Source organism: Sus scrofa, chromosome 3 (assembly GCF_000003025.6).
Source record: "Sus scrofa isolate TJ Tabasco breed Duroc chromosome 3, Sscrofa11.1, whole genome shotgun sequence".
Taxonomy (NCBI): domain Eukaryota; kingdom Metazoa; phylum Chordata; class Mammalia; order Artiodactyla; family Suidae; genus Sus; species Sus scrofa.
The window spans coordinates 3645592-3672048 of NC_010445.4; the positions used below are offsets into that span (position 1 = coordinate 3645592).

Here is a 26457-nt window from a genome sequence, read left to right on the forward strand (position 1 = left end):
GAACGTTCCCCAGGGCGGCGGAGTGGCCCCCCACGAGGAGACCCTGCTCTCATCCTGGTGCTGTGCCCTGGGCCAGGACCCAGGAGCGGCAGCGGGACCTCCAACCTCAGCCCAGAGCTTGGGGACAGAGGGGAACCTCCACCCTGGGCCGTCTTCCTCCCTGGGGGTCCTGCCCTTCCTGCCCCCCCCGCCACCCCCTGCCAGGGACCTCCACAGGTGGGGGTCAGGGGCCCAGGTCCACGCCCAAGTTCCCAGGAGGGGCCTCACCTGACCGGAAGGCTTCCGGGCAGTCCTGGGCGGTCGGCTCCCAGGCGCTCATGGGGCCCATGGCCGAGGCCAGCTGGTACTGAGTCAGCAGCCGGTGCAGCTGTGCGGGGCTCAAGGCGGGGAACGCGGCCCGCAGGCTCGCCCAGCTCATCTGCGTGACAAGACGGAGCTCCCAGTCAAAGGTCCAGGCGCACGGCCTCAGCTCAGGGAGGGTCTGCTTCCAGGAGCTGCAGGGGCAGGGGCAGGGGCCCAGTGCCCCTGGTGCCCATGCGGGACGGTAAGGTCAGCAAGGGGTCAAGGTCTGGTGGGTGGAGAGCCAGGGGGACAGCTGGGGACAGGGGCTGCCATTCCCAGGAAAGGCCAGCAGGCACTGTGCTGAGAGCCTTGTCCACGGAACCAGGCCTCATCCCACCACCTCTTGGGGCTGAGAAACAACAGAAATGACCGGTGGGAGATTAGGGGCAAGGACACAGGGGCCTGCGCCGCCTCTTCCAAGAGGGATCAGGAAGGCAACGCCACGGCGTTCAGTGCCACACGAGCCTGGCCTGCGAGCGGGGGCAGAGAAAGCTCCCCAAAGTAAGTTATGCTTCTCTGACCCCCTTCCAAAATCCCTTCGTCTGCTCTCTTGGCTTCCCCAAGGTTCCAGGAGCTTCCAGAGGAGGCCAGCGCTGGGCAGGCTCAGGGGCCCAGCTGGGAGGTGCCATCAGCAGTCAGGACTCAGGGCTGGAAGGTGTCCCTGGGTTCTCCAGCTCCCGAGCTGCTCTGGAGAAGCCGGGACCCGTCCTGACGGCCACCGTCGGGGGCCCAGGCCCTGCTCTGCATCTTCTCTGCAGCTGGCAGGTCCTCTGAAATCCCGCCAGCCCACTCCGCTGGCTGCATCTTCAATCCAGACCCTCAGGCTGCAGGGCGGGGAGCCTGCTCGGCTTGTCTCCACCACCGACCCGCCCCACCCTGCCAGCCTCTGCTGCGTAGACCCAGGCGCCCTTGCCCTTTCGTCACCTTCTTCCTTCCCCCCACCCCCACTTAATTTTACTGCCAACAAGGAACGCCGGCCAGTGGCTATGGTTCTACACCACAAACCACGCCCCAAGCTACAGGGGGCGCAGGGTGGGGAGGGCAAGGGTGGACCCGGGAGCCAGCCTCCTCCTAACACACTCCCCCTGAACACACTCCAGCAAGACAGCCCTGTGGGCCCGCGGGTGGCTTTGATTTTTGAGTTTGCGCCCCAGTCTGTGCTCCTCCGGGGCTGGTGTCGGTGGGCGCCCCAAGGTGCCCCGCAAAGGCAAGCGCCTCCTGCTCCGTCTCGTCGCCTCTCCGCTTGCTGGGTGCTTCCCGGCTTTATCCACCAGCCCAGCTGCTGAGCTTTTCATCTCTGCTGTCGTCGTTTTCATTTCCAAGAATTACTTCTGCTTTCTGACTTGCAGCATATCCCGTGACTATGCTGCAGATGCCCTATCTTCTCTTAGCTTCATGAGGATGTAATCGGTTTTCCAAAAAAGTTTCTTCTCGCCGAATAATCTGTTTCCAGCAAGGTGAAGTAGGGCCTGAGCCTGGGTTTACAGGGCCCTCAAGCTCAAGAGGGCTCCCCAAAAAGAGGAGGAGGGCATGGAACCAAAGCTTGAGACGGTCCCTGCCGGCCCCGCACAGCCTGTGTCCTCCCGCCTTACTCTCCTCTTTGTCCCCGTCCCTGCCGCCCACCCCGCCCGCCGCTCTGGGGGCAGCCCGGCTGGGGGGCTGTGGAGCCCACCTCTGATCTCCTGTGCTTGGAGGGCACAGGCCAGCCAGGTGACCGCGCCAGGCTCCAGCAGCCCTGGGTGCTCAGCCACTGGGACGCCCCTTCTTGGGAGGAGACTCCAGATCCCAAACCGCAGAGCCTTTGTGTCAAGCGCTCTAGAAATCACCCCCCCACCCCCCCCCCACCCACCCCGGTCTTCTGCCGGCAGCTGCGCTCCCTTCCCCCGCGCCCCTTGACTGAAGCACCACGGCCTCACCTCGGAAGAGACACAAACCCAAGCGCACGGCTCGGTCACCCTTCACCAGGACCCGAGAGCAGAGCGTGCGCGGCAGCGCCGAGGCTGCATCTCGCCTTCCCCACCGCAGCCTCTGCCCGACCCTGGGCTCCAGGCGGTGGCACGGCCCTGCTGGCCGGTGGGGACCTGACTCGCGCGACGGTGCGGGGCTGCCTGGCTGCGCCCACAGCGGTTGCACCTCCCAGGCGGCGTCGGCCTTGCCATCCTCGAGGCAGGGTCCGTGTTGCCATCGGGCAGGAAAGGGCCTGGCTGGTCTGGACTCACCGCTGGCTGTGACAACCGTCACACAGCAGGTGACGGAGGCGGGTGAGCTGGCCGAACGAGTGACCACGACCTTGGCGGTGGGAAGAGCACCAGGGCACAGCCTGACAGTTCCGGGGCTCACCCTGGGCTACAACTGAGGGGCGCGCGGCTGTCTTCCTTCTGGTGGCTCCAGGGCAGGATCTGTTTCACTATGGTTGTAGGACTGAGGTCCCGCTGCTGTGCTGGCCTCCAGCTGAGGGGTGTTCTCCAGGAGGTGACGGCACTCCTGCCCCCTCAGAGCCGATCTTCCGCTCCCCCTGCCACCTCTGACCTACTCGTCCAGCTCCTTCTATGTTTATTTTTAAATTTTTTTTTTTTTTTGCTTTCTATAGCTGCACCTGCAGCATATGAAGTTCCCAGGCTAGGGGCTGAATTGGAGCTACAGCTGCTGACCTACACCACAGCTCACGGCAACGCCGGATCCTCAACCCACTGAGCGGGGCCGGGGATTGAACCCGCATCTCATGGATACTAGTCGGGTTCGTTACCACTGGGCCACAACAGGAACTCCTTCTTTAAACCCAAGTTAAGGGCTTCTGTGCTTAGACAGGCCCCCTGGGCCACAGGGGCCCTTCAGGGACTGGGCGCCGACATCCCTGGGCCGTGACCCTGCCTGTGGGTAAGAAGAGTTGCGCGCAGAGGGACTGCGGGGACCGAGCCCTTCCTGGTCTGTAAGCTGCTGGCCCCGGAGCCCAGCCACACTGTACCCGCTGGCTCCCACCTTGGGGCTCCCACCTGGATGAGCTGCGCACTGGGAGTGGCCAGCAGGTCGAGCGTGCAGGACAGCTTCCGGAAGAAGCGCTCTCCAGCCTCCCCGAAGCCAGCGCTCCTCGTCCACTCCAGGAGCTGCTGCAGGCGGGCGCAGGCCTGGACGCCTCTGGGCCAGTGGAAGCAACTCAGAGAGGGGCCTGGGGGATGGGAGGGGGGCAGGTGACACTGGGCTGCCCAGCAGAGCAGGTCTGATGCCCGCCTGCCCCTGAAGGAGCCCGGCCCGGCTGGGCCCTAGCCCCTTCCTCCCCCCACTCCAGGCCTCTGGACAAACGGGAGACCCTACGGTGGTTTCCAAGGCCACGACCTGCTTTGGGACCCTCTCTGGGTGTGTGGGGGGGCGCTTGGAGGGGAGGTGGAGGGGCTGTGACATTCTACACGTGTGCTGGGGGCCGGCCCTGCTCCCACTGCCCAGCACTGCCTCGGCTCCAAGTAACAGGTGCCCTGAGCCCTGGGCAGGGCAAGGGAGAAGCCGCGGGTGGCAGAGAGGCCAGGTCAGAGGTCACGTCACCTCCCAGAGCCTGTTCTTGGCTGTGTGGGGATGACATGAGCCAGGACAGGCCGAGGGCCCCTGTGCAGACACCGACGCCTCCTGTTCCCACCGGGCCCCGCCCTGCACCATCTCCCCGTGTGGTGCCTGCCTGGAGCCCAGGGAGCAGGACCCTCAGGGTGGCAGTGGTCCCGAGGAGCCATCCGGGGCCGCCCCCAGGACCGTGGTCCCCCCGCCCGGGGTCTCACCCTTGTCCAGGAGCTGGTTGAGGAGCAGCGTGCCGGAGAAGAAGAAGAGGTAGGCCAGCACCTGGGCCGCGATCTCGGGGTGCACCTGCAGCCGCCGCAGGAGCTCCAGGGCCGCCTGGTAGACGGACACGACGCGGCGCAGCTCCTCGGGCAGCTGGGGGGCCGAGCACCAGCTCTCCCGGCACTCCGTCTGGAAAGGGGGGCACTCCAGCAGGGCCGGGAGGCAGACGTACAGGGACTGCGGGCGGGAGGAGAATGCCATCGGCGGGGCCCAGGCCTCAGGCTCCTGCCTCGGCCCGACCATGCGTGTTGGGACGCGGGCGGTGAGCGAGGACGGGCCCCCAGCAAGAGCCACTGGGGCTGTGGGGGCTCCGGGGGGCCCTGGCCAAGGCGCAGAGAGGCTCCGGAGGGGCTTGGCCTCTCCTCCTGTCTTTTCAGAGGGTTTTCCAGGACAGGGGGGCAGGGAGGGGAACCGTCCCGCGGACCCCGGGCTGCTCAGCCGTGACATCCAGGGGAGCGGGGAGGGAGCCGAGGCTCGCGCTCCAGGCCTGACCCCACACGGGGTCCTGCTGCCTGAGGCCCGGCGTTGGGGGGTGGATGGTGTGTGGGGGCACCGTGGGCCAGGGCGGCTGGCACACCCACCCTGCCTCCCAAGTCACCGAGTCATTTCCCCAGAGCGGCTGCCCTCCGCGTCTCACGCTCACTGGCCTTGGGCAGGCGGGTGGGGGCGGGGGGAGCAGAGGGCTCCCACGACAAGAGTGACAACAAGTGGGGTGTGGGGACTCGAACCTGGGGCCGGGGTGGGCAGGGCCGCAGGGAGCTCAGGTGCCCAGGACACGCACCTTGGAGACGTAGTAGACGCACTGCTGGAAGGCGTACAGCACCACCTCCTCCAGCAGCGCCATGGCCTCCTCGCTGGCCGTCAGGGCGCAGGAGAACAGCGACTCCTTGGAGCCTGCGGGGAGACGCAGCGCCCGCGCCGCGAGCGGCACGGGCAGGAACCTTCCGGAACCGCAGCAGCCTCACCTTCAAACCCCTGCCCACGGCCTCCCTCAAGGTAATAAACAGAAGCCCCAGGGCAGGACTGGACCATCCCAAGCCCACCTGCCCCCCGCCCCCCCCGCTGGGCCCAGGGGTGCCCACATCCTGGCCGAGGGAGCCGGGAGCCCAGGCACTGCGCTTCCAAGCCCGTGGATGCGAGCATCAGAGGCTCGTTAACTAGCAGACTCCGGATATGACGGCTGTCAGAACCACGGGCCCCGGGAGCTCCCTGGTGGCCTGGTGGGCGAGGATCTGCTGGGGCGTGGGTTCGAGCCCTGGTCTGGGAATGTCTTCTACATGCTGTGGGTGCAACCACCACAACAAAAACCCAACTGCCCCAGCGGTGGCATATCCCGACCCAGCTTCCTGCAGGTCACTTCTCACTTGGGACAAAGGTCATAGGACACCTGGCCAAAGGGCTTAAGGAGCCTGTCACTCAGTGGGATCATGGCGTTTTTCCAGGAGAAGACGCCCAGACGGCCCATGGCCCGTTCGCCCCCAGCACCCCTGGAGAGGCGGCAGGCAAGAGGGGAGACCCCAGACTCATCCCCTCTGGGAGTGCGGCTGGCTCTGAGCTGGCACTCGAGACCGCAGGCTGGGCAGCAGCCAGGTGGCAGGTGTGAGCGGACGCCAGGTGATGCCTCTCCTGGGAGGGGCTCCCGCAAAGCCGAGAGGCCAGAGGCCCCCAGCAGGGTGGGGCTGTCCCAAGGGGCCTTCCGGGAGGCAGGAGGCCTGAGGTGCCCGGGGCCGGGAGTCCCCGGCACTAAGGGACCGTGGGACCAGAGGGTCACCTGCCTCTGTCCTTCCCTCTTTCAGCTCGTTTCTCTCCACAAGGACGGAAGGCCGGCGACTCGGGCCTTGTGTGTGCAGAGCAGACAGGCCTGGGCCTGGGCAGGGCTTCCGCCGCCTGTGCTGCACAGCGCCGCCCCGTCTGGGAAGCTCTTTTCTGGGGGAGGGAGGCCGAGCATCACCCTGAGCACCAAGCTGGCCTCCCGGGAGCCCAGGGACCAGGGCTACCCTGCCGCTGGGCAAAGGTGCGTGCCTCTACCAGGGAGCCCCTGCGGGTGTCGGGACCTGCCAGCAAAGGTTCGGGGCTCCCTCCCTGAGAACATGCCCAACCAGGAAGCCAGAGCCCTGCAGGGCCTCCCTGGCAGGGTCTCGTTTGGGATCCTGGCTTCAGGGGCTGGGGGGAGCCAACTGGCAACCTGAGGGGCCCAGGCCTGAAGGAGCCAGCACAGGGCTGGCCCCTCCCTTTCCAGGTGCAACACTACCTTCCAGAAGGTTCCAGACCTAGAGAAGCACGTGAGGCTGGCCCCACTGCTGACCGGACCATGTGCAGACCGAGCACATGCCACAACCAACCAAAGCCAGTGGGAACGTGGGCCAAGAAACCAAACCCTTTCACAGCAGCGCCTGGGCGTGGAGGGGGGGGCTGGCCTGCAGGCCGGCACATCCGAGAAGGCAGACCTCCCCCGCCGCCTGCTGCCCCTGCCGTGTGGAAGGATGGCAGGGAGGAGGAGGCGGCCAGGGCGGGGGGCTCTCAGCAGAGGCCACACATCTGTCAGACGTCATTTAAAACCCCGGAGACCCTTGCAGCTGTGGCACAGGCCCTGACGGGGTTTCCAACCAGGTTGACACCCCCACGAGCCTGACAGGGGACCTGGACCACCCTCCCTTCGAGGCCCTGGACTGAGGCGGCCCCTCTGGGCACCTGAGGACTACCCCCCGCGCCTGCAGGCGCTCAGTCCTACAGGAGAGCCTCCAAGTCCTACAGGAGAATTCGGTGCTGTTGCTGTTTTCAGGGCTGCACCCGCGGCACATGGAGGTTCCCAGGCTAGGGGTCAAATCGGACTTAGAGCCACTGGTCTACACCACAGCCACAGCAATGCCAGATCTGAGCGCGTCTGCGACCTACACTACCGTTCACGGCAACGCCGGATCCTTAACCCACTGAGAGAGACCAGGGATCGAACCCCCGTCCTCATGGATACTAGTTGGGTTCTGACCCACCAAGCCAGAACAAGAACTCGGAGAACTTTTAGTGAATAAGATAAACATCCCCCCTCCTCCAGCGGATCTTTTGTCTGCTGCGCGAATGGGCCTCCTGGATACAAGCTTTGGACAGAAAAGGTCGTGTGGGGAAGAAAAAGCTATTTTTCCAGCTTTCAGGACATGCCATCTGTTTTTAGAATTCTTCCCACAGATACTTCCTGCTGGAGGTCAGGCCCAGCCGACTCGAACCTCCCCCGCCCTCCGCCTGCTGCTGTTCCCCCTGACTCCCCAGAGCCTGCACCGCCCAGGACACTGTTTCTGAGACGCTCCGGCCCTGCAGGGCCCCTCCAGCCCGTGTGGTCCTGGGTGAGCAGGGGCGGGACCGGGCCTCGCACAGGCTCAGGCTCCTGGCAGCGGCTGGGCCACCCACCTCCAGGCCTTGGGCCAGAACAACTCCCCCCGAGAGCACAGGCTGCAGCTAAGGGAGAAGAGCCCCAGGCAGCTTTTCCCAGAAGGTCAAGGGACTCGGGTCCCTGAGAAGGAAGCACTAACCCACGACAGCAGCCCTGCCCACAGCGTGTGGAGCACGTCCAGACAGGACAGGCAGCAGGGGACTCGCTCGTAACCCCTGTGCCCAGCGTCAGGGGCGGGGGGACAGCTCCTGCTGGGGCCAGAATCACTGGTCTCCCCACCAGCAGCTGGCGTCCCTCCTCTCGGAACCTGCTGGGCGGCTGCAGGTCCCCCCGACCCCAGGAGCCCAGCGGGGTGCGGACGAGGGAGGGGGAGGTGGCGAGAGGCCTGACAGGGGAGGGAGGGCGGTTCTGCAGGCACCGGACTCGAGCAGGCCCAGCGCAGGGCGGGCCCAGGCTGCGGGACAGAGTGCGGGGTCCCGGAGACAGAGCCTTGGCAGGTGTGGAGAAGGCCGGTGACGCTCTGCCTCCCGCCCAGGCCTGGTGGCCAGAGAGCTGCTGCCCTACCCTGGGAGTCCAGCCGGGTGGCGTTCACAATGTCCACCCATGGGGAACAGGGACAGAGGACAGGCCAGCGGGCTGGGAATGGACGACCCCTGGGACACGGAAGAGCCACTACCTCCTGCCACGGATCCACGGGGACCCAGACTCCACGGCCCTGGGACCCCAAGAAAGTCCCCACTGCCCCCTTCACTGGGCAGTAGGGGTTAAACAGACTCAGAAACCAGGACTGAGCTCGGGAAAAGAGCAGGCATGCCCCTGTGTCCCCCGGCCCCGGCCCCAGTGGCCGTGGGCTCGAGCTTGGCCAGACTCCTGGCCCCCCAACTGGTCTCCACAGCCAGCTTCCGGCAGCGACAGTGCAGAGGGGACAGCCTGCCTCATGCAGAAGCCCCCTCGGGAAATCTAGCCATTGGCATCGGGGGCCCAGCAGGGCCCAGTGCCAACCAGCAGGGCCCAGGGCCTCAGGCTGACCTTGAGCCCGCGGCCACCCTCTGGGAGACGCAGGGAAGACGCCCCGTCCTGCGGCCCAGCTTCCCCGCGGCTCAGAGCCAGGCCTCTGGCTGCTGGGCCCCAGAGGGGGAGCCCCTCGGCTCCAGTGAGGCCGGAACGGGAGGGACGGAGCGGGCGGCTCACTCTTGCCAAACGGCGAGGCTGTGGGGTGAAACGAGCCCCTGGGGAAACGGCGGTCACACCTGGTCCTGCTGCAGTCGGAGCGGAGCGGGTCCTGGGAGCGGGGAGAGGACTCGGTCCTGCTTCTAGGACCCACCGCAGCCCCTAGAGCCCTCATCGGACCCAGGCCGGCCGGCTGAAACCCCACTCGGCCTCGGCCTGGCCCAACGCCGCCTTCTCCACGAAGCCCTCCCAGACTGCCCCGGTCAGGCTCACTCTCTCACCGAGCCTCTCCCGCACTTTGAGCTGCATCTCACAAACTCTATGCGGCATGCGGCGCGGCCTCCCTGTCTTAGTCTCTAAAGTCGAACACACGACACACTCCTGACGCACTGGCACCTCGCCTCCTTTCTGAAGCTGCTGCGTCTTGGAGGAGACGGTGGCCAAGGCACACCCACCGCCCTTGCTGGCGGGGCGCAAGGGGCGGCCTGCACCGCCGGCGCCTTACCCGGGCGCATCACGGGAGGGCTTCGGGACATGCCAGGGACCGGCGGTGCCGCCACGCCGTGGACGAGCGGCGCTGGGTCAGCCCACCCGTCGCGTCAGCGCCCTCTCAGCGGAAGCCCCAACGACCACCCCCTGTTCCCGCAGCCCACTGCACCCAGATGGCCTGGGGCCACCCCAGGCGGCACAGCGGCTGGCCGTACCTGTGACGTCCAGCTCCTCCTCCAGGCTCTGCATGTAGAGAGGGCACCTCTGCTGGATGAAGTACAGCAGCTCCACCGAGTTGGACATCCAGAAGAGAAGGTGCTGCAGGTCCGGGGCCAGGCCCGCCATGGTGACGCTGGCCGAGGACAGGGGCTCCTGGCTGCCAGGACAGAGAGGTGAAGTTGTGCGCGGACTGTCACCCCTGCTCTCTGTGCACGAGGTCAGCGGACGCTCCCAACGTCGCGCGGGGAGCTAGACCTTCAGACCGACCCTGCGAGGGGCGCGGGGGCTGCAAGCGCGGCCGGGGGCCGGGCTGGCACAGGCCTTGGGTGACACGGCTCCCCCCGACGTCCCTTTCAGGATCAGGGAACAGACTCGCTGGGGCCGCTTCCACCAGCCTCGGGAGCTGCCCGCGGCCTCTGAGCGCAGAGAGAATGCGCCCGTGCCAACGCGTAAGAACGGAGGAGACGGGCCCAGACGCCACTGTGCAGGGAGGGGAGGCGGGAGCAGCCACGTGCCACCTCAGCGCAGGGGGACGGGGTGGGGGGGGTGAGCTCTGAGGTTGGTGAAGCGGGAGGTGGCGATTCAGACATAAACCCACCAGGGCCGCAGGTCACAGAGCGCGCCCCAGATGGTCTGGGGCTGGGGTCGGGCGATGGGGGTGGAGGGGCCATGCTATGATCCTGGCAGAAGCGCTTCCAGGCGCCCGGCATGGAGCCAGGCCCTCCCCGGCTCCCAAACCCCATTACCACGCTGGGGGACGGCTCCCAGGGGACCTTGGCAATGTCAGAGCCACCTGGCTCCCTCAAAGGCAGCGTCTGCAGTCAGGTGGCTTCCGCCGTCCCCCAGGTCAGAGCTCAGCGTTACCCAACTCTTCCTCTTAGGTCTCCACACATCAGCCCCCAGCATCCAGAACCTTCCACACCGCCCCCCCGCCCCCGACCTCCCAAGGGGGCTGAGTCTGTGCTGAGCCCGGGTCACCCCTCAGCTTAAACGTCAACCCCACATCTCTCCTGCACGACCCCTCCTCCCAGCAGCAAGCCTGGCATCAGGCTGCACTTTCTGAGGAGCCGAGATCCTCTGAGGAGCAAATCAAACGCCCAGATGTAGCTCGGGTCTGTCTGGGGGAGACCCCAGGCAGCAACTCTGACGGGGGGACCTGGGTGGCTGTGGGCATCGTGCAAGGCCAGTGCTGTCCCCGGGCTCCTCGTCCTGCCTGGAGGGTGTGCCGGTGCCCAGAGCAGCTCAGCGACGTGGGCTGTTGGAGTGACCATCGTGCCTGGGGGTCCTGGGAATTGGGGCCCTGGGCAGAGCTAGGGGCTGGGGCTCAGAGGTGGGCCCGGGAGGACACGCTGGGACAGCCGGCGGGCCTCGGGGGCCTGGGGCTCCCCTTACCACGTTCCTCTCGGGCCCGCAGCCCGTGTTCCCTGACGTAAATTCGCTTTGTCCACAAACAACGTGGCCTCCCTCTGTCCTCTCTAGGGAGGGACCGGCTTCAGAGGAGGCTCCCTGTCCCCACTGCGCACCTGGCAGAGCTGAGAGCCCTTCCTCTCTGTCCAGTCTCCTCGCTGGTTCGGATGAGACACACATGCCTGCAGGCAGTTTCAGGTCACGAAAACAGGATGAGCCTGCTCACCAGAGCCCAATTCCACTTTGTTGTCAACACGTCTTGCCTCCTCACTTCCACCCAGAGCTCAAAGGGACAGAGAGGCCTCCACAGAGAAGCCATCTGCCAGCCACTGCCACTTAGAGCTTCCGCGTCAGATCCGGTGGGGTCCGCGCTGCAGGCACGGCCACCCGCCAGCTCGGCCCGTGCAGCAGGGCCAGGCCCACCCGTTCAGGCGAGCACCGGGTGGGGAGAGTCATTGCATGGACGTGACACCAAAGGCCCAGGCAACGAAAGCAGGAACAGACAAGTCGGCTGAGAGCAAAGGGAAAGCTCTGCGCAGCCAAGGACGCATTAACAGAGCGCAAAGGCCACCCCCGGACAGGAGAGGATGCCTGCAAACCAGGCGCCGGATAAGGAACTCCTCCAAGTCCACACCCGCAAACCCCACGTACCCGGACCGAAATGGACTAGAGACTTGAGCAGACAGGCCGCCTACGTGGACACGCAGGTGCCGGCAGGTGCGTGAAGAGGCGTCCACATCCCTCGTCATCAGGGAGACGCAAGTCAAACCACGACAGCTACCCCCCGACCCTGTCACGACGGCTCCGTCACAAAGACCAGAGGCAACACGTGTCGCCAAGGAGGGCGGGGAAGGCAGAGCGGGGCAGCCACTCTGGGAAACGGTACGGGGGGGGTCTCAAAACATCATGGAGACCCACCTCCCAGTCCAGCCATTCCATGTCTGCGTTTTTATCCAGAAGAATCGAAATCAGGCTCTCCCAGAAATCCTAGCACCCCAACGCCGCCTGCAGCGCTCGCCACGGCGTCCAAGACGTGGCATCAGACTGAAGGTCCACGGATGACTGGACGAGGGGACGAGTGGATGAACGGGTAAAGCGAGGCTCGTTTATGATACCGGGGAATATTACGCCACATTTTAAACAAAGGAAGGAAAGCCCGCAACACGCACCACCGCCACCCCACACGAGCCCTAAAGACGTCGCGCTCAGGGAACTAAACCAACCACAGAAAGACGCAGGCTGCGCGAGTCCATTCTCATGAGACATCCAAAGGAGTCACTCTCTCAGAATCAGAGGAGAATGGGGGTCCCCAGGGCCGGGGGCAGGGGCAGAACACCCAAAGCTTCATCGAGGAGCACCAGGCTTCACTCCGCAGGATGAGTAAGTTCCAGAGACCTGCTGGACAACACGGTGCCTGCACGGCAAAGGAAACCATAAACAGAACGAAAAGACAACACGTGCAAATGATGCAACCGATAAGGGCTTCATTTCCAAAATACGCAAACAGCTGATACAACTCAGTAACAACAACAACAACCACCCCACCGAAAAAAGGGCAGATCTAAAGAGACATTTCTCCAAAGAAGACATGCCGATGGCCAAAAAGAAAAAAGCCACATGAAAAGATGCTCAGCATCACTCATTACTAGAGAAAAGCACATCAAAAGTACAGTGAGGTACCCCTTACACCCCTCAGAATGGCCATCATTACAAAGGATGCAAACAGCAAATGCTGGAGGGGGTGCGGAGAAGAGGGACCCCTCCTGCACTGCTGGTGGGAATGTAAGTTAGTGCAGCCACCACAGAGAACGGTACGGAGGGTCCTTGAAAAAACTAAAAATAAAACTTCCATATGATCCACCAATACCACTCCTGGGCATGTACCCAGATAAAACTATAATTGAAAAAGATAATGCACCCCAGTGTTCACGGCAGCACCATTTACAATAGCCAAGACATGGAAGCAACCCACCTGTCCCGTCAACAGATGGATGGAAGAAGAAGGTGTGGTACATATATACACAAGGGACTACTACTCAGCCATGAAAAAGAATGAAATAATGCCATTTGCAGCAACATGGACCGACCTAGGGATTCTCATACTAAGTAAGTCAGAAAGAGAAAGACAAATGCCACATGATATCCCTTATATGTAGAATCCCAAATACAACACAAATCAACATATCTACAAAACAGAAACAGACTCCGACACAGAAAACAGCCTTGTGGTTGGCAAGGTGGGGGGAGCAGGTGAGGGAAGGATGGAGAGTTTGGGATCAGCAGAGGCCAACTACTACATAGGATGGATATACGATGAGACCCTATTGCGGCACAGGGAGCTCTCTTCAGGATCCTGGGATAAACCAGAAAGGGAAAGAATATAGAGAGAGACATAAACATACATAACCGAATCACTGCGCTGTAGAGCAGGAATCACTGAGTCAGTTACATTTCAATATGTTAAAAAAATTGGGCCTACAGTGAATGATACTGTACTGTCCACACTTAAGTTGGGGGAGTTCCTGCCATGGCCCAACAGTAATGAGCCCGACTAGTATCCATGGGGACATGGGTTTGATCCCTGACCTCACTCGGTGGGTTAAGGATCTGGCATTGCTGTGAGCTGGGATGTAGGTCACAGATGTGGCTCGGATTCCTGTTGCTTTGGCTGTGGCGCAGGCCGACAGCTATAGCTCTGATTCAGCCCCTAGCCTGGGAACGTCTCTATGCTGCTGGTGTGCCCTAAAAAGAAAAAAGGAAAAAAAAAAAAAAAAAAAAGCTTAAGTGGGTAGTTTTTGTGTTAAGTGTTCTTACGACAGTAAAATAAAAATAAACCATATCAAACCAAAGACGTTATGATATAAATTTTTTTTTTTTTTTTTTTTTAGGGCTGCACCTATGGCATATGGAAGTTTCCAGGCTCGGGGTCAGATTGAAGCTACAGCTGCCGGCCCACACCACAGCCACACAGGATCCGAGCTGCATCTGTGACCTACACCACAGCTCATGGCAACACCTGATCCTTAACCCACTGAGAGCAAGGCCAGCAATCGAATCCACATCCTCACGGATCCTAGTTGGGTTTGTCACTGCTGAGCCACAGTGGGAACTCCTGAAATCAAAATTAAACACATTTCTGGTAATAAAAGAAAAAAGTTTGAAAACTTTCAAAACAATTCGTAAATCAAAGAAGAAATTAAAATAGAAATTATGGGGAGTTTCCATTACGGCTCAGTAGAACCGAATCCAACTACAACATGAGGAGGCAGGTTCGATCCCTGGCCTCACTCAGTGGGTTAAGGATCCGGCGTTGCCGAGAGCTGTGGCGCAGGTCACAGATGCGGCTCTGATCCTGAGTTGCTGTGGCTGTGGTGTAAGCTGGTGGCTGCAGCTTCGATTCCACCCCTAGCCTGGGAAGCTCCATGTGGCATGGGTGCGGTCGTAAACACACACACACCCCCCAAAGAAAAGAAAGAAAAGAAGAAATTGTGCAAGAGTAAGGAAATAATAAAGATGTCAGGGAATAGAAACCGGACAAACAGTAAACAGCAGGACTGGTTCTTATTTTGAGTGGATAATGTCAGGCAAATGCTTGGGAAGACGAATCAAGGGAGGGGGACAGGAGAGACGAACGTGGCCGTGGCGCCGCGCCGTCAGAGGAGAAAAACGTCACAGCAACTGCAGCCAACAACTTCATTCCAGCAGCCTTGGGAACACAGGAAACAACTCCTTCCCTAGGAAAGCAAAAACTACCAAAATCAACCTAAGAAGAACCAGAAAACTGAACCGGCCCTAACCACTGAAGAAACGGAATCTGCAAACCTGGGCGCTGCCCGGGTGCTCTTCTGGGCCGCTGCCAGCAGACCTCCACGGCCGAGACATCCCTGCAGGCCAACAGGTGCAGAGGCCGGAATACCAACAGGCTGCTCAGTGGTCTCTGCGAACCTCGTCGAGAAAATGAGACGCGCACGGTTTTTAGAAAGTAACTTCAGAGGCCAACCTCACCTGTGAATTTACTTCTTCAGACGGGAAAATCCCAAGGAACAGACCGACGCACCGCACCTGACCCCGCTTCCCATCCCACAGTCATGAGAGGTCTGGCCCCAGGATCCCCATCCCCGCGCCGTCAACCTCCTCCCGGCAGAACCCACACGCGCGGCTTCCAGGGGAAACGTGCCAGGATCAAAGAGGCAGAAAACAGTACTTCCAGCAAAATTTAAGTCACTCGTAATGTGAAAAGCAGCGCACGACACAAGATCTGAAGGAAGGGGGCAAACTAACAACATCAAGTCCAGGTTCAAGGGTTCAAGGGTGATTGATATATTCCATAAGCTTCTGTATTTTGGAAGTGATTTATAAGTTAAAAAAAAAACAAAAAACAAAAAAAAAACTCGGGAGTTCCCGTCGTGGCTCAGTGGTTAACGAATCTGACGAGGAACCATGAGGTGGCAGGTTTGATCCCTGGCCTTGCTCAGGGGGTTCAGGATCTGGCACTGCCTCGAGCTGTGGTGTGGGTCACAGACGCAGCTCGGATCCCGAGTTGCTGTGGCTGTGGCTACAGCTCCTATTAGACCCCTAGCCTGGGAACCTCCATATGCCGCGGGAGCGGCCCAAAGAAATAGCAAAAAGACAAAACAATAAAAAAGAAAAAAACTAAAAAAAGCATTCACTCAGGACGGACACAAGGCTGTTTTCAGGCCTTCGTTCTGGAAGACACAGAATGAGCAGACACTGCACAGGGACGGCCTGGTTCCTCCCGGCATTCAAGGGCCAAAGCCGCAGCCGACGGGCGCTGGGGGGGAGGATGGGCCCAGGAGGTGGAGGCTGGGCACTCTGAGAACCCGCCACCTCTAGACTGGCCTCCCGGGACTGGGTGTCTCATCTTGGGGCCAAGCTGGAGGGCAAGGCGGCCCCACCTCAGAGGCCAGGGCCAGCAGCCTGACTCGGACCTGCCCTCCCGAGGGGAACCTAGGGCCCCAGGCCTCCTCCCCGAGCTGCCCTCGGGTCTGTGACCAGCAGCCGGCAACCCACGAGGCAGCCCTGGACCTCCGCACATCACGCGCAGTGCCTCTGGCTCCAGACACCAGCTCCCAGCGCAGGGGAGGAGCCGCTGGGACCCAGGCCCGTCTCCACCTTCCAAGGAGGAGGGCGATGACGCCCCCTCCCCTCATGGGACCGGGCGGGACGCAGCCACCACGGCCAGCGCGTGCCTCAGAGAAGGACTGTCTTCACACGAACAGGATCCCAGGATCAAAGGAAACCGCTATGGATCCTGGCGAGCCCTTCACCCACAACAGGCAGTGGCCACCGCGGCCCCTTCCCGGGCTGTTGTCACGGGTGCGAGTTCCTTACACGGGCCGGCAGGCTCTGGCCACCATGTGGGCGCCTGCCTGGGTGCTGCTCTGCTGGGCATCGCGGAGGCGCTTTTAGGCTCCTGGCACAAGGAGGCGCCAGGCAGCAGCTAAGGGCCCACGGCACCAACACGGGAGCTGCCGTCACCTTCCCGGCAGGTGGTTCTCCATGGCGCCCTCTCAGGCGCGGGCCCGCGGGTCATGGGACGCACATCTGTGCTGTCAACGCCGAACCGTTTACCCGGGGCCCATCTGGGTGTGTGAGGGGAGCAGTGCTCCCGCTGAAAACAGGCGTCGAGGGAACCTTCTCAAGACCGGGAGCTGCCCGCTCCCCCGAGCAGCAAACACAGCGATGACACAGTGATCGCGGGGGCCCAGGCCCAGGGAGCTCCTGGAGAAACTTCCCGGGGCGTGACCGAAGCAGTGGAAACAGGAGTTCCTGTCACGGCTCAGCACTAACAAACCCAACCAGTATCCATGAGGACGCAGGTTCAATCCCTGGCCTCGCTCAGGGGGTTAAGGATCCCGCGTTGCTGTGGCTGTGGCGTCGGCTGGCAGCTGCAGCTCCGATGGGACCCCTAGCCTGGGAACTTCCATATGCTGTGATGAGGCCTGAAAAAGCAAAAAAAAAAAAAAAAAAAAAAAATAGTGGAAACAGCCACCCCGGGACAAAAAGAGGTTTGACAGAAGCACGGAGCTGACCCCAGAGTTGGGGGCCCTGGGTCTTAGTTCCTCAGGGAACCAGATCCCTGGGGCGTGGGGCAAGGATGGGCCATACTTACAGGTGCGCCTGCTTCTCTGCCAGCTCTTTAGTTTTCTCCTACAATCATGAAGGAAAAAAAGCAAGCGTGAGAAAAACAGGACAGACATGCTGAACATACCGCTGACACAGGCTGCGCGTCCCCATGAAACATGGCACTCCTGCCCCCGCATCCTGTCTGCACGAATGCTCCCGGCCGCGCTGGGAAGACCATTCCGTGATGGGCCCAGCATCCACGACTGCACGCGGCCCGCGCATTTCCTCCAAGGGCAGAGCCTCACAGCCGTCTCTCTGCCCTGCCGCCGGCCACATCAGGAGACGTCGACAGGCCAAACGTTTCACAAACACCAGAACGAAGAGTCTGGCAACACTCTCATGATGAAGCCGCATACGTGCACTTTTAAAACTTGGCCACAGTAACAAGGAGCAGATGCCCGTGGGCTGGAGTATCTACAAATACACGTAAACGTCCCAGCAGGGGCTCAGGCCTCATCAACATTTTCTGTCCGTCTCAACCAAGAAAGCGTTTTTGCTTTCGTGCTAAGTTATCTGGCTGAGCACGGGTTCTAGGACGCACGCGTCAGCCTGGAGTTGATGGGAACGTGAGCACAGGGGGTGGCGAGGAGGCTGCTGGGGCCCAAGAAAGAAACCAACAACTGAACCAGGTTGGGGAGGGGGGGCCTAGACGGACCAGCACTGAGGCTTGTCACCACCACGGAGGGACAGGCTGGCCGGAGGCGGGGTGAGGGGTGCACCTCCACGAGCCTCAGTTTCCACACCTCTGCGTGAAGCCAGGGGGTGCTCGGCTCGGGGGGGCCACCCACACCTTCCTTGCCCCCGTGCTCTCAGCTCTGACGTGGGCGATGGCGCCTTCGTCGTCAAGGCCGTGTGAGGATTAAATCAAACAGCATCTGGCTGCCAGGAAGTGCCCAGCACAGAGCTGACCCGGGAAAGGTCAGCGAGTCCTGTGGAAATTCAGAGCCTCCAAGTATTAGGCCCCCCAGTCACTGGCCACACTGACGCAGCCAGGCGTCCACACTGCAGGGACCACAGCTGCCCCGCACACAACTGCATGGAGGGGAAGTGGCCCCACACCTCGAGTCCCCTGCAGGACCCTGGGGGATGTGGCTCAGATGCCCACGACGCAGTTGGTTCACTTGCACAGATCTTTGGTTGTGGCAGCTCATGGTGGCTTTTAAAAAGTTTCAAGCTTTTTTTTTTTTTTTTTTTTTTTTGTCTTTTTGCTATTTCTTGGGCCGCTCCCGCGGCATATGGAGGTTCCCAGGCCAGGGGTTGAATCGGAGCTGTAGCCACCGGCCTAAGCCAGAGCCACAGCAACGCGGGATCAGAGCCGCGTCTGCAACCTACACCACAGCTCACGGCAATGCCGGATCCTTAACCCACTGAGCAAGGGCAGGGACCGAACCCGCAACCTCATGGTTCCTAGTCGGATTCGTCAACCACTGCACCACGACGGGAACTCCAAAAGTTTCAAACTTTTTAAATGTGGCTCTTCACCTGAGGAACCTATCCAGTGTCTACACAGCCAAGTGGCTTCCCTCTCCCACCTCTGCCTCACGGCAAGGGTGGCCAAGACTAAGGGGTCTCTCTGAAGGGCTGCACGTAACTACCAGCCATCCTCTGCGTCCCCTCCTGGCCAGACTGTGTGCCCTGGCAGCAGTCTGCTTGGCGCTCTGGCCCCCAGGGGACGTTGGCAGTGCCCAGAGCCGCTTCCGTGAGGGGGAGGGGAGGGGGGGAGGCCAGGGACGCTGCCCAACCTCCCGCAGCGCACAGGTCAGCCCCACGGCAAGGAATTCTGCCCAGAGTGCCTGGTGCTGCGGCCCAGAGGCCGCCCCAGGGCAAGTTCAACACAATGTCGACTGGCCCTGTGCACCCCCCCACCAGCCAAGAAGGGCGCTGCAGCGGGGTGTTGGCCGTGGAGAGCATGGGCACCCAGGCCACCTGGGGCCATGGGGACGGACACAGGACCAGAGCTCGTGAGGCCACGGCCAGCCCCGCCGGGTGCAGGAACACCGCTCAACGGTCCCGCCTCTGCTGGCCTGGCAGCGGGGCAGGTCCGGACAGGTGGGGAGGGCCGGCCCCGTAGGGGTGGGGGGCTACCAAGGCGGCCACGGCTCCCCCCCGCCCCCCAGGGAACAGCAAACCGCCCCAGCCCCAGCACGGACCCAGACGGTCTCTCGGATCATCCTGGCTATCTTGAGCAGGAGCTGCCCGAAGGAGCCCGGCTCGAGGCGGGTGGCCGAGTGCTGGATGCAGAGGCAGAGGAGGAAGGCAGGGGTCAGCTTGTGGTCGTCGCCGCCGGGCTCCACCAGCGTCATGATCCGCTGCAGCAGCGCGTCCTCCACGTCGGGCTCAAACTCCAAGTGCAGCTGCCGGGGCCGAGGCGGGGCCGCCCGCGCGGAGCTGGAGGTGCCCTGGGCCCGGAGCACGGCCCCGCACAGCCTGCAGCTCTGCGGCACGACCCGGAGGCGGGCGAGGGCCTGGGTGGGCAGGGGCTGGGCCTGCACTGGGTCCTTGAACAGCAGCAGGTAGTACAGGCCCAGGGAGAGCAGGTCCCCGTGGCGCAGCGCTACCGTGCGGCCCCCCACTTCCGAGAAGTTGACGGAGACGGGCGCCCCAGGGATGGGCTCCAGGACCAGCCGTGCCCCGGCCGGCTCCCGGCCCGCGGGTTGGCGCCTGCGGATGGTGCAGTGCAGGGGCAGGATGTCAGGGGCCGAGAGGCTGATGCTGGGCTTGCTGGAGGGGGTCCTGTGGCCCACGGTGTGCCGCTCCCGGTTCAACACATACACCAGGCTGTCCTGAAACACGGACCCCAGACTCAGGGGCGGGACACCACCTTGGTGGGCAACGCCGTCGGGGCCCCTGTACCCGAGCCGCCCGGGGCCACCCCGCTCCAGCCCTTCCTGACCAGCTCCTGCCCCCAGCCTGCCCACCGTGTCCCCGGAGGTGGCCTCCTCCTAGACCTCTGGGCCACTCCAGGGCAGACCCGGCCCCAGACGCTGCTTTACAGCCTCGGCCAAGGCCGGGTGCTCTCCCAGGGGAGCGGGTGGCCTCCTCTGCTGCTCCGGCTGAGGGAGGAAGATGCCTGGCAGGAGCGCCTCAGCATCACAAACCGTACCGGGCAGACGGAGCAGGAGGGGCGTTGGGGCCCACGTGGGGTCCGATGGGGTCTCCCAGGATGACACCCTTCAAGCCAAGCTGCCTCCAACGAAAGCACTACGAAATGCTGGCAGGGGGCGGAGTGTGGGGTGGGCCCCCTCAGAGAAAGCTGCCCGGCACACACTGGAGGTGCAGGAGGCCCAGGCACTGGCCTGTGAGCCGATCCCCAGGCACCCTGGGCGGCAGGAAGTGGCCTGAGCCTCAAGCAGGAAGGGGGCCTGGGACCAGGTGAGACCCAGGCCAGAACCAACCAGCGGCTGGAGAGACCCCCCTCTCAGGGCCCTGCTGCCTCCCCCTGTAGTCTGGACGAGGAGAGGGTTCTGGAAGCAGGGGAGCCCCCAACCTCCTCCAGAGTCCAGGACAGGCCCAAAGGCTGGTCCCCGGCGGGCCCGGCGAGGGAAGGAGGGCCGTGTGCTCACGTGCTGCTGGCTGTAGCCCTGCAGGAGGAGCAGGTGCGGCGACTCGTAGAGCGAGCAGCGCATGGCGTCCTGGCCGGGCTCCTCGGGGCCCCGGGCGGCGTCCGGCACGGTGGTGGCCGAGCTCAGGCTGGTCTCGCTGACGGTGCGGCGCAGCCGGTGAGGAGGGGGGCTCCGGCCACCCCCCGAGGTCGGGGCTGGGGTCCCCTTGGCGCGGCTCCGCTGTAGCCTCCGGGCTTGGGCGTTGATCCCTGAAACAGAAGCGCCACAGGGTGGACGGAGCGGGCCAGGGCCCTCAGCTCTCGCTCGGCCGCCTCTGCCGGCACCGTCGGCCAAGCGGCCTGGAGGGGCCGCAGGACTCTGCCGCTGACCGCACCCTTGAAAGGCCGGGGCACCACCGGGGCTCCCCTGAAGAGCCAGGCAGCCCAGCCATCCATGTCCCCAGGCGCCCCAGGGGAGCCCAATGGCACCTCCTGGCTGCGGGACCAGCCAGCACCACAGTCTCCTCTCGGGCGCCAAGTGCCCCACGGCGTCACCTCCCACAGGGACAGCGCGCTGGGGGGCCCCCTGCGTGCACCATGCCAGCCCCAAACCCTGCCGGGCCACCTGCCCCCCACAGGCAGCCTGTGTGTGTGCGTGTGCACACACTGATGAGAAGAGAACCATTACCAGCCCCCACTTCACAAGGAGGAACCAGTCATCTCGCCACGTCCTGGGGCCCATGGAGCCGGCTGTTCTCCACCAGGACACGCTGCTCCGTCCTGGGCACCTCTGACACGGCCAGGTCAGGGTGCGTGCACACACATGCACACACGTGCACTCACGCACGTACAAACACACCCATAAAAGCCTCAGCCTTCCACGTCTAGTCAACTAATGCTGCGTGAAAGCTGGGAAGCCACATGGAACGCAGGAGGGCCGGTCTCCTGTCACTGTCGCTGTTGCCCGGCTGACTCCAGGGCTTCCTCGCCAAGGGCCCTGCACACAGCCTCCCTCCCTATAACCGCCGCAGTACAGGCACACAAAGCCGGAGGAAGCGAGGTAGGTGAGCCGGGGCGAGGGCCGCCTTACCGGGAGCCAGTGGCCGAGCAAGCGTGAAGACAGACCTGCCTTCCAGAAGGAAGCCTGCTCCTCCGCAGCCTGCAGGGGGCCAGGCTGCAGCCGCAGTGCCAGCTGTCTGCCGAGCCGCTGCTCCCTGCCTGCTGCAGAGCCCGGCCAGGGCAGTCAGGCCAGGCCGGGAGCAGGCGGAGGGGGAGGGGGCAGGGAGGGGGACTGGGGGCGGGGTGGGGACAGGAGGGAGCGGGAGGGGAAGCGGCAGCCAGCCCCCCGCCTGCCCTGTCCACACAGCACTCTCGCGGCTGTGGCATCGCTGCACAACCATGAGCCATACCTGAAAGAACATTTTAAAAGCCAGTCTCCAACGAGGCCCAAGCTCTTCCTCCATCTCAGATGCACCGAGAAGCACCTTCCAGAGTCCGGGGCGCCCAGGCAGCGGCAGAGTCCGGAGGGTTGGCCTCCCCTCTTAGATTCCTAGGGGTCCCCCGAGGCTCCGGACAAGGACTGGAGTCCAGCCCAGTCCAACAGAGCGACTGGAGCCAGTGTCCCCTGAGGCTTCAGCAGACAGGCATGCACGTGACCTCCCAGTGGCTGGACCCCACTCCTCCAGGCGGGGTCCCGCACCCCTGGCAGACACACCCTCCCAGAACCGCCGGTGGAGTTTGAGACAGTGCCTCCTGGTCTAGCCCCCAGGGCTCCTCCCCAGTCCTGGGCGGCCCCCAGGGCTGTTGGAAGGGAGATGGCAGCGGCTCATGGCCACGGCTGCTAGACGCCAAAATCAGCACTGCAGTGTGTGAAGCAACCCACAGCACCCAGTGGACACGACCCACCCACAGCCTGCTGGCCGCACAGCCCTGAGCAAACCCCCAATACAGGTGGACACCTGTGCAAGGACGGCCACTGAATCCCCCAGGAGACTCTTCACGGGAAGTGGGGCCTGGCACACTCCCATGTGTGGGAGGAAAGGCAGGGGTGTAGGAGACCTTTGTGCAAAAGCTAGAACAGATCAAGAAACCCCACCACGCGCTGCTCAAGGTGCACAGGTGTGCATGTACAGCTGCTTCTGTAAGTGGATCCGAGCTCCCTGGTGGCCTAGAGTTAAGGACTCAGTGTTGTCACTGCTGTGGCGCAGGTTCAAACCCTGGCCCAGAAACTTCCATGTGCTCCAGTAGCAGAGGGAAAAACAAAAAACAAACAAAAAAAACACCAGATAGAAAAAGGCACATAGTAAATTCAAGAAATGGCCGTTACAGGAGGGGAGGGACCAAGCCCAGGAGGTGCTTCACAGGACACAGCGGAGGCACCGGGACGCATGCGGAATGTCACACCTGCTCTAAACAGGGCAGACCTTCTAGGTGACTGTGTACGACATGCTAAACCTTCCTCAAGAGGCAAAAGCCCCGTACGCTGGACCATGGGAGACGCAGACGACACGAGCAGATGGAGACAAACCCCACGCCCTTGGGTTGGAAGAGCCACAGTGTCGAAATGACTACACGACTCAGCGCAACCTCTGCCCAGGGACCAACGATATGCTTCACGGAACCAGAACAAAGTACTTTAAAATTCGTACATGAGGAGTTCCCGTCGTGGCGCAGTGGTTAACGAACCCGACTAGGAACCATGAGGTTGTGGGTTCGGTCCCTGCCCTTGCTCAGTGGGTTAACGATCCGGCGTTGCTGTGGCTCTGGCGTAGGCTGGCGTCAACAGCTCCGATTGGACCCCTAGCCTGGGAACCTCCATATGCCGCGGGAGCGGCCCAAAGAAATAGCAAAAAGACAATAAATAAATAAATAAATAAAATAAAATAAAATAAAATTCGTACATGAAAGATCCTGAAGAGCCAAAGCAATACTGACAAAGAAAAACGGAAGTGGAGGAGGACTCAGGCTCCTCTGACTCCAGTCTATGCTACAAAGCTACAGTCATCAAAACAGCATAGCACTCGAACAAAAACAGAAACAGACACCAATGGAGCAGGACAGAAAGCTAGAAATAAACACGAGCAGCTACGGCCAACTCATCTAGAGCAGAGGAGGCCAGAACACTTAGTGGGAAAAGACAGTTTCTTCACAAGTGGTGCTGGGAAAGCTGAAGAGCTACCTGCAGTTGGAACCTTCATCCTCTAACACCGGACACAAAAACTACCTCTAAACCTAAGGCCAGATTCCGTAAAACTCCCAGAGGAAAACACAGGCAGGATGCTCTTGGACAGAAGGTGCAGCCGTGTCTCATTTGATCCCTCTCCTAGAGTAATGACAATAAAACACAAAAATAAACCAAGGGGACCTAACTGAACTTAAAAGCTTTTGCACAGCAAAGGAAACAATAAAAAAAAAAAACAAACACCGTAGAATGTGAGAAAATCTTTGCAAACCAAGCAAGTGACAAGGGATTAATTTCTTTTTTCTTTTTTTTTTTTTTTTTTGTCTTTTTGTTGTTGTTGTTGCTATTTCTTGGGCTGCTCCTGCGGCATATGGAGGTTCCGAGGCTAGGGGTCTAATTGGAGCTGTAGCCTCCGGCCTACGCCAGAGCCACAGCAACGCTGGATCCGAGCCGCGTCTGCAACCTACACCACAGCTCACGGCAACGCCGGATCCTTAACCCACTGAGCAAGGGCAGGGACCGAACCCTCGACCTCATGGTTCCTAGTCGGATTCGTTAACCACTGCGCCACGACGGGAACTCTGGGATTAATTTCTAATCTCAAATCTCTCATAGAGCTTTATATAAAAAAAAAACCAAAAAACTAATCAAAAATGGGCAGAAGATCTACACAGACATTTCTCCAAAGAGAAATGACCAAAAAAAAAAAAACCATAAAAAGATGCTCGACATCATTAATACTATTACAGAAAACGCAAGTCAAAACTACAACGAGCTACCGCCTCACCCCAGTCGGAATGGCCGTCATCAGAAAGTCTACCAACAACGAAGGCCGGGAGGGTGCGGAGCAGAGGGACCCCCGCCCTGCCGGTGGGAACGGAGGACACTGGCAAGGTCTCAGTAGAGGCTACCATGTGACCCCGCAATCCCAGCTCTGGGCACCTACCCAGAGAAACCCGCAATTTGAAAAGACACACGCACCCCAATGCTCACTGCAGCACTACGTGCAACAGCCAAGCCATGGAAGCAACCTACATGCCCAGCGACAGAGGACTGGGTTAAGATGCACATGGACGCGATGGAGTATCCCTCAGCCAGGCCACAGGTCGAACTGGAGCTGCAGCCGCCGGCCTACACTGCGGCTCACAGCAACGCCGGATCCTTAACCCACGGAGCGAGGCCAGAGATCGAACCCGCATCCTCATGGACACTAGGCAGGTTCGTAACCTACTGAGTCAAAACGAAAACTTTGGCATTCTTTTAGTAATAAAGTGTTTTTTCTTTTACCCTTATTTTTAACTTAATTTTTATTTTCCATGGGAGTATGGTGGGCGCACAATGTCGTGTTAGTTTCAGGTGGGCAGCAACGTGGGTCAGCAACACATAAATCCGTTCTTGTTCAGATTCTTTCCCCACGTAGGTTATGCCAGCGTATTGAGTAGACGTCCCTGTGTTGTACTAACGGTTTTCTTTGCAGGGTTTTTTGGCCCCTCCCACTATACACAGACGTTCCAGGGCCAGGGATCGAACTTGTGTCCCAGCAGTGGCAAGGCCAGATCCTTAACCTGCTGAGCCACGAGGGTGTTCCTAGATTAAAGTTGTTTTTTTTTTTTTCCTATTTCTTTGGGCCGCTCCCGCGGCATATGGAGGTTCCCAGGCTAGGGGTCCAATCGGAGCTGTAGCCGCCGGCCTACGCCAGAGCCACAGCAACGCGGGATCAGAGCCGCATCTGCAACCTACACCACAGCTCACGGCAAGGCCGGATCGTTAACCCACTGAGCAAGGGCAGGGACCGAACCCGCAACCTCATGGTTCCTAGTCGGATTCGTTAACCACTGCGCCACGACAGGAACTCCAGATTAAAGTATTTTTAAATGAAGCTATGCACGCTGTTTTTCTAGATAAAGGGCTACTGCACCACGGGTCAACTACAGTGCAGCGTGAACACGACTTCCCTGTGCACGGGGACTCTTTATCCAGATACTCGCTTTACTGCAGGCTCGGGCCTGAACCCACCACAACTCAGAGGCGGGCCTGGATCTGTGCTCTGGTGAAAAGGCGAGGAGTGATGGGGGATCTGGGCCACCAGACCCAGGACAGGCCTCTGCCCCCCACCACCCCCACCCCCACCCAGGACACAGGCGGGACCACCTTACCGCCCAAACCCGGGCCCCTCGTCCTGAGAGGATATGACAGCCAGGAGAGACTCTGAAGCAAGCCTGGCAGCCTCCGCAGGACCCAAGGATTCGTCCCGGCCCTGCCTCAGGTGCTGGGTCTGCCTGCCTGCTCTGATGGAGCTGCAAAGGGGCCCCGACCTGCAGGAGCAGGAACTGCGACAAAGCAGCTGCCGAGGTCCCTCATCTGGGGTGGAGTGACCCTGGGGTGTTTATACGCCTGTGCAGTCCCCTGGCCACAGAGAGGAAGGGACTCGGTGCCGGGGGGGACAGAAACGGTGACAGCAGCTGGTGGCTGTTGCCAGAGCTCCCGCCGTGGGCTCCACGCCGGCTCCAGAACAGCACTGGAAAGGAAAACACAGCTCTCTTCCTGAACGTCAGTGGGTTCCGGACAAGGATCCAACCTGCGGGTTCCCCTCTGGATCCTGTTTGCCCTTCTCTCCCGGGAATGGAGTTTGACACAACACACGCAACGTGCACGCGTCTGCGCTCACACCCACCACCGGACGGTGGGCTCAGATGGAATCTTGATTTTTGGTGACTGACACGGCGGACGCTCCTGCAATAGGGAATTTTG

The 26457-nt window shown here is 61.4% G+C and overlaps 1 protein-coding gene across 7 annotated transcripts in view; it reads right to left on the bottom strand.

The window, feature by feature from the left end:
* The window catches only part of RADIL (Rap associating with DIL domain), a 73846-nt gene that overhangs the window by 3298 nt on the left and 44091 nt on the right, over window positions 1-26457 (bottom strand). For all 7 annotated transcript variants that reach the window (XM_003124271.3, XM_021086022.1, XM_021086025.1 and 4 more), the window contains 8 exons: window positions 20548-20795; window positions 19135-19767; window positions 16971-17008; window positions 9427-9587; window positions 4949-5061; window positions 4107-4344; window positions 3336-3508; window positions 268-418 (listed from right to left, as the gene is read on the bottom strand). In XM_003124271.3, the coding sequence (XP_003124319.1) occupies window positions 268-418; window positions 3336-3508; window positions 4107-4344; window positions 4949-5061; window positions 9427-9587; window positions 16971-17008; window positions 19135-19767; window positions 20548-20795 (1755 nt within the window). The remainder of the gene's footprint in view (window positions 1-267; window positions 419-3335; window positions 3509-4106; window positions 4345-4948; window positions 5062-9426; window positions 9588-16970; window positions 17009-19134; window positions 19768-20547; window positions 20796-26457) is intronic.